The sequence below is a fragment of the Leptonychotes weddellii genome, chromosome 1 (genome assembly GCF_054177405.1).
Source record: "Leptonychotes weddellii isolate Sample4059 chromosome 1, ASM5417740v2, whole genome shotgun sequence".
Taxonomy (NCBI): domain Eukaryota; kingdom Metazoa; phylum Chordata; class Mammalia; order Carnivora; family Phocidae; genus Leptonychotes; species Leptonychotes weddellii.
Window position 1 is genome coordinate 107,249,426 of NC_138369.1, and position 8,018 is coordinate 107,257,443.

An 8,018-nucleotide genomic window follows, 5' to 3' on the forward strand; every position below is an offset into this window, starting at 1 on the left:
GTTTAATATCTGGGTCATGTTTAATATCTCAAGGGACCGCCAGACTGTTTTTCAAAGCAGCTGTACCATTTTCCTTTCTACCAGCAGCTTATGAGGGTTCCAATTTCTGCAATCTTTGTCAACTTTTGTTACTGTCTTTCTTCTAATTTTATAGCCATACTAATGGTTGTAAAGTGGTATCTCATGGTTTTGATTTGCAGTTCTCCAATGACTAATGATATTGAGTGCCTTTCCATGTTTTATTGGATCTCTTCAGATCCTTTGCCTATTTTTAAATTGAGTTCTCTCTTTACTGTTGAGTTATAAGTGTTCTTTATATATTCTGGATAGTAGACCCATATCAGATATATGATTTGCCATTCTATCAGTTGTCTTTTCATTTTATTGTTGGTGTTTTTTGAAGCACAAAAGTTTTATTTATTTTTATTTATTTATTTATTTATTTTTAGAGAGAGCGCAAGTAGGGTGGGGAGGGGGAGAGGAAGGGAGAGAGAGAATCTTAAGTAGGCTTCATGTTCAGCACAGAGCCCGAGGTGGGGCTCAATCTCATAACCCTGAGATCATGATATGAGCCAAAATCAAGAGTCAGATGCTTAACAGACTGAGCCACCCAGGAACCCCAAAGCACAAAAATTTTAAATTCTGATGAAGTCCAATTTATTTTTTCTTTGGTTGCTTATGTAGATGTCATGTCTAAGAAACCATTGCCTAAACCAAGGTCACAAAGATTTACATGTAAGAGTTGTAGCTCTTATATTTAGGTCTCTTCAATCCATTTTGAGTTAATGTTTATATACAGTGTGAGGTTCAGTCTCACTCTTTGTATGTGATTACAGTTGTCCCAACACTATTTGTTGAAAAGACCATTCTCTCCTGATTGAGTTGTTTGGTGCCCTTGTTAAATACCAGTTGCCCATAAAAGTATGCAGCCTTGATTTCTGTAGCTTTGTAATAAGCTTTGAAATTAGGCATTGTGAGTCCTAAAAGTTTATTATTATTTTTCAATAGTATATTTTGGCTATTTTGGATTCCTTGCGTTTTCATATGAATTTCTGCATCACCTTGTTAATTTCTGCCACAAAGCCAGCTGGGATTTCAATAGGAATTGAAAAAAAAGTTGATCGGTTTGGGGAATATTTACCATCTATCTTAGTCTGTTCAGGCTGCTATAACAAAAATACCCTAGACTGGGTGGCTTAACACTACAAACATTTATTTTTTACAGTTCTGGAGGCTGGAAAGTCCAAAATCAAGGCACCAGCAGATTTGGTGTCTGGTAGGGGTCTGCTTCCTGGTTCATAAAGGTCTGTGTTCTCTTCAGACACATGGTGGAAGTCCTCACATGGTGAAAAAGGCAGGAGAGCTTTCTGGAGTCTCTTTTATAAGGGTATAGATCCTATCATGGAGGCTCCACCCTTATGACCTAATTATGTTCCAAAGGCCCCACCTCCTAACATCATCACATGGGGCATTAGGATTTTAATATATGAATTTTGGGGTCACTAACATTCAATTCATGACACCATTTTAACAATATTAAATTTTCCAATCCGTGAACATGGGATGCCATTACATTTATTTAGGTCTTTAATTTTTTTCAATGATGTTTTGTAGTATTCATTGTATAGGTCTTGTACTACCTTTCTTAAATTTATTCTTAACTATTTCATTATTTTTTATTTCATTTGTAAATGGAATTTTTTTTTCATTTTGTTTGTGGGTTCTAGTGACTTTTTAACAGTGATGTTCATTTTTTGTTACTTCATTTTTGCCTCTCAAAGATCCATCAATCTCAAATAATTCTACAAGTAAGAAGAAACCCGAGTCTACCACTTGCAGTTTCATCAGAGACACAAGCAAGGCAGGAATAGACCATGATACTGCAGCTTCATCTCCACTTCTTGTCAAAGATATCATCTGTGAGGATGATAAGGGAAAGATCATGGAAGAAGTAATGAGAACTTATGTAAAACAACAGGAAAAACTGAACTCAATTTTGCAGAAGAAGCAACAACTTCAGATGGTAAAATTGTTATTTAAATGATAGTCTATTATGAAAAGATACTTTTGCACATTCTCAAGAAAAGTCAAGGGAGATATTGTAAATGTGTTTAAGATTTAGGGTTCTATACTCATAAGCAATTTTCTTTCAGATTTTTAGAGAAAATAGTTTTTCAGGATAATTACTTATATATAAAACTGATGTGACAGCTGAATTTCAGATGTTTTCTGTCCTATTTTTTCCTTTATTGAAGTTTTTAGCATGATGGAAATAAAATAAAAATTATATTGTTATTCTTGATATTACAGGAAGTTGAAATGTTGAGTAGTTCAAAAGCTATGAAGGAACTCACTGAAGAACAGCAAAATTTGCAGAAAGAGCTTGAATCTTTGCAGAATGAACATGCTCATAGAATGGAAGAATTTCATATTGAACAGAAAGACTTAGAGAAAAAATTAGAGCAGGTAATGAAGCAAAAATGTACCTGTGATTCAAATTTAGAAAAAGACAAAGAGGCTGAATATGCAGCACAGGTAAGAATTACTCAGTTCGTATAATGTTACCCTTTCAATGTGGAAATTGAAGCTGTTACCTTCTCTATTAAAGTTACTTTTTGTCAAGCTCATTTCATTGGGCAAGATTTCAAAATAGATAATTCTGTTAAACACAAGTTTATGGTGTATCATCCAACATGATTTTTTTAAAAAGATTTTATTTATTTATTTGACAGAGAGCACAAGCAGAGGGAGTGGTAGACAGAGGAAGAAGGAGAAGCAGGTTCCCCACTGAGCAGGGAGCCCGATGTGGGGCTCAATCCCAGGACCCCGGGATCATGACCTGAGCCAAAGGCAGATGCTTAACAGACTGAGCCACCCAGGCGCCCCCCAAGATGATTTTTTTTTATTTTGATTGCTTTATTAAACTTTCATTAGGTTTCTATATTTTAGTTGCCCAAATTGCTAATCTCTAGCTCTCTGAATATCAAATGTTGTATTATCTTAATGTAGTTTATGGGCCTTCAAATCACCAAATTAACAGATATGAATTGTTGCCCACTATGTTCAAAAGCACTTGAGCAAAAATGAATAGTAGCTCGCAACTTGGGGAAGATGAACAAATAACTCGAGCAGGCTGTGTGAGAGGTATGCTAAACTGTAGGGCATAATGAAAGTGCTCTAGGTGTTAGTTCTCTTGACCCTTTTTTTCCCCCCTCAATTCAATATTATGTCAAAACTGGATGAATATTATTAGATACTCAAGAGATTGTAGTATGCATGAATTTACAAATGTAGTTCATTTTGTAAAAAGTAATTTGAAAGTAGGTCTTTGCTATTATGTGAAGATTAAATGGAAAAACAAAACTGAATGAAAACTGACAGTCTTTTAAATCTCACAGTTGGCAGAACTGAGACAGAGATTGGACCATGCTGAGGCTGATAGGCAAGAACTCCAAGATGAACTTCGACAGGAACGGGAGGCAAGACAGAAGTTAGAGATGATGATAAAAGAGCTAAAGCTGCAAATTTTGAAATCATCTAAGACTGTTAAAGAATAGAAACCTTTAAAGAGATTCATCTGTGTATTCCCAACAGGGTTTATTTTTGTTTGTTTGCTTTGGTTATTGAATTCTGAGTAACTTGTCTGCATGAAGATTACTAGGCATCCTATCCATTTGTAGATCAGAGAAAGTGAAGAGATTATATATTAATACATAAATTTTTACATTTTCCAAATGAATGAAAATGTATGCTTCTTTGTACTTTTTTTTTCAACCGGCTTAAAAACAGTACTTTATGATTTGAACTATTAGATAATCTGCCTATATTTCTAATGCAAATTTAGCAGTTGTATACTTTCTAAAAGCTGCATTGTGTGATGGATAGTTGTGGTCAGTTTTGTTACCCATATTTCAGACTCAACTTTACATACAATGGTGGCTTCATATTTCAAATATATAGAGCTACTGAAGGAGTTGAATCTCCATTTTTTTCATTAACAGTCTCCTTTCTAAATTGATACAGTATACTCATTATTATACATAAAATTTGCTTTTATTTTGTTCATATTATAGTATGAATTTCCAGCAGTTCTTTTTTTTAATGTCTCCTAAGAGACATTTTGTCAAAAGAGGAATTTCATTGATGAGGTTATAGCACACCTCATATGCATAATGAGGAAGGAAGGATAACATACTTTATTATACACTGCTATTAAATACAAAAAGCAGTTGTAATTTGTTTTTTGGTTTAAATGTGGTTATGTTTAGAAGTTTTTTTTATGCAACAACTTCATGTAGTAATTTTTGAACTTTTGTTTATGTTGTTAATAGAGGTGTGAAAATGTTAATGTTCTTGAGAAAAACTGATACCATTGACGTACATCAGTTTGTATACGATTCATAATCCTCCTGTACAGTTTTTATATGTAGTTATGGGTCTTACTGAAATTTATATAATGGATTTGTTTTCCTTAATGGGTTCGTTTTTCCTTAAATTGTAAAATATTAAATACCTTGAAGGTTCTTTTGGATTTTTGTATGTTTAAATGTTAAGTCTTACCAATATTTGCACGAATGGACCATTTTCAATTACTACTTAATATCAAAATCAGGAATTTACAGTCAACTGGTAGTGTATGGTAGGTTAATATAGGGAAGTTTAGTTACCAGCTACTAAAAGGTTTTTAGATAATTTTTAGAAGATAGAGGAATTCCTCTAGTTTGGGGGAGGGGCAAATCTTCTGCACTTTTTTTTGCACAGAAAAGTCTGTCATTCTTTAATGGCAAATTTCATTTTCATTAATTATTGGCTTGAAAGATATTAGGTAAAATTCTTAGTGTGCATTTTTTAAAGGAAGTTTCCTGAAGCTACCATTAATTGACATTATTATTCCAGGAATTACATGTTTATGTTCTCATGTAGGGTACTGTATGAAATTACTTGAGAGCTAAATTTATTTTTAAAATAAATCAGCTAGAGTTAAGGTTGTATACTATTTCTAGTGTAGACAGTAGATGCTCTACTGGTGTAGAACTTCAGAAATCAGTAGGTTATCGTTTAGCCAGTTATTTTCGTATTTCACTTAATGGTACTTACATATCCTAAAAGAATTTTTGTACTTCTCAAAGTATAGTTTCTTTACTAGAGTGTGATGTAAATGTGTATTTTCTATTTTCCATTTAAATTTTACTATATTACCCTGCAATTTAATTTGTTGATTCTTGGCTTCCTCAAGGAGGAATAAATATTAAAAATGATAGACCCTCCTAATACCTTTTATTTAGATATGGAGAAAGAAAAATCAGAAAGACATTTTATGATAAAGTTCATTTTAGTTGTGTCACAGTTAAGCTTTTCGGGAGATAAACTCAAGCCCCTATAATTTTGTTTTTCTAATTTACTAAAAAATCTTCGTGCTTATGTTACTTAGTAAATGACAAGTTAAGTTTCAACCCAAAACTTCTAAAATAAATTGCTTAATCTTTGAAATATTTTATTTTAAAATTCTAAGCAGTGCTTAAACATCTTTAAATGATCATAAACTCTTAAGTTAGAATTGAGTAAAATATTTTTTCTAGTCCTTCGCGTAAGGAAAACTTGCCACGTAAAATTGTATAGTCTTCATTTTCCGGAAGATACATTGATGTGCCATAGGTTTCTGTCTAACTTCCTTGAAAATAGAGCTTTTTAGTCAGTTGTAAATATTATACCTATTCTAGTTAAAAGTAATTTTAAGTTAAACTGCACCACATAGGTTGAAAATAGAGAGATTTTGTAATACTTTAAAAGTGGCCTCTGCTGAAATATCCATATAAACTTATTCTTCTACTCTTTGCATGCTCATTTTGTGTGTTGGTTACTAGCAAAGTTTGTTTTGGTGTTAGTTTTTGTGTGCCAATTTATTAGGCAAGCAGATTTTTCCTCAGACTTTGTAATATTATTCTTTTTAGGAAAAATATAAAAATATTTACTTTAAAAAGCTGCATTTAAAGGAACGACCTATCAAAAGTGCTAGAGCATCTTAAGAAGGAAGAAAAGATAGAATATTAGCTTACTGGGTGATGGGTGATGATAGTTTCTGTATTTGTTGTGAGTAAAAGGTACCAAATCTATAAAGGTAGTAAATGTAAAATCTGCTGTCATTGAGGAAGCTCTAAACCAGCCTGATTTCACAAATGCAACTTGTAACACTATGAAAGATTTGACCAACAAAAGTAAGTTTGGCTTGTGCTTTAGTTTTGTAGAGCATATTCTTTTGCTTGAATTTCTGTGTCCATGAGAGTCAGGATGTTTTATGCTCCTTGAGCTAATTTTATAACATATTTAATATATTACCAGTTGAGATATAAAATCATTTGTACATACTGAATTAAAAACCAGTTACTAAAATAGGTGAAATAGACGAGTACAATGATATTTGCAGGTTATCGATAGGTTTTAGAAGTCATGACAGAACGACCAATTTATTTGCACATCTGTGGCTTCTGTTTGAAGGAACGTAGAATGATAAGGAAACTCCAGTAATACGAAACATGTTCAAGGTATTTTCCTAAAATTAATTGTCAAGCTGGTGCTGAAGGTTTTTGATCAGCTTCTAAAATTTTCTTCTCAGTGACTTAGTTTTGATTGCTTTGGGGAAAATCCTCATTTTCATTTGCTCTTATGCATTTAATCTGCACGACAGGACATTAAAAATCAATGTAATGATAAGTTGTGCTCATACTGTACATCTATTTCTGTGCTTAGAACTACTTGTTAATTTTTACTGAAGCTGTCAGCAATAAGGGATACATTACTGCTGTATTATACATTGTGGGATTGAATAAACAGCTTAAATTTTTTTCTAGTATAGGATACCGAAGCATTTCCATCATTAGAAGAAATTTGTATGGGTATTCTATATTACATCTTGTTTAAAGGACAGTTTTTTTTTGTTTGTTTCATTTTGTTTTTATAAAATCTTTCCATTTTAGATGGCTTCTGAAACTGTAATGCAATCTGGAGTTTGTTTCTTTAGTAATAGAATTAAAGGTCTTATATAGTGCTACTGTTTTTGAATTAGAAAGTGATCAAATGTAAAAACTGAAATTTAAAAATTAAGCCCAGAAAACAAAATAGTATATTAAGTTAGTTGAATGTAAAAGAAATTTATGATTTTTTTCTTCAATATAGATACCTCACTTGAAAATAAAGCACAGCATACTTAAAGTAGTTGTAGTAAAAAAGTCCCGCTAAAAGAATTGCTTAATCTAGGACAACTTTGGGGGAATTATAGTTTGGGAGAAATAAAATATACTTGCTTTTAACCATCCTGTTAGAAGTATTTGCTTATCCTGATAATTTTAAGCCAACACAGTAGTCTTAAATTGTTTCTGAATTTCTAACCTGTGAAGGCAGTAAGTGAAATATCTGTTCTGCAACTGTTGAAACAAGTTGTTGACTACATTGACCATAATTCAATTTAAAATTTTGCCAATGATGTACAGTTTTATGGTTAAAATTGCTGTGGTTGGTTGCATCACATGACACACAAAACTGTCCTCTACCTCACGTGAAATAAATATTTTATATGGTTTTACTATAAAACAAGACTCATCTATCTGGTCACTTAGTTTACAAATTTTGAATTATATTTATTGAAACATGACATACTGTGCTCTCAGCTTATACCTCAATCGTATTTTGTGCTGTTTTCCATTTTCATGCCTTGTAAATAACTTGTATAGATTGTGGATTAAATTCAGAATAAAAACTTTTAATGCCAATGAAACTGATTTGAAGCCCTTTTAGTATCCTGTGTGAACTCAACTTTCTTGTCCCTTAAGATTGACATTTTCTCCTTTTGTTCCTTTAAAGTCTATTAGTCATTACACACTAAATGATTAACTTGAGGAATCTTTTTTTAATGACAAAATATGAAATTTTATGCAATATTTCAGGTATAGAACATACCAGCATTTTGTGATTATTTTCTTTCATGATACATGGTCTCTTGCTTTCACTTCTTTCCCTTACTC

General features: G+C 32.2%; 1 protein-coding gene across 10 annotated transcripts in view; it reads left to right on the top strand.

Moving 5' to 3' along the window:
• Positions 1–7,771, top strand: part of SKIL (SKI like proto-oncogene) — a 30,097-nt gene extending 22,326 nt beyond the window's left edge. For 9 of the 10 annotated variants that reach the window (XM_081829405.1, XM_081829408.1, XM_081829412.1 and 6 more), the window contains 3 exons: positions 1,782–2,023; positions 2,311–2,535; positions 3,399–7,771. In XM_081829405.1, coding sequence (XP_081685531.1) covers positions 1,782–2,023; positions 2,311–2,535; positions 3,399–3,557 — 626 coding nt within the window. In that variant the 3' untranslated portion in view covers positions 3,558–7,771. The remainder of the gene's footprint in view (positions 1–1,781; positions 2,024–2,310; positions 2,536–3,398) is intronic. The other variant, XM_081829426.1, reaches the window with a different exon arrangement.
• The last annotated feature ends 247 nt before the right edge of the window (positions 7,772–8,018 follow it).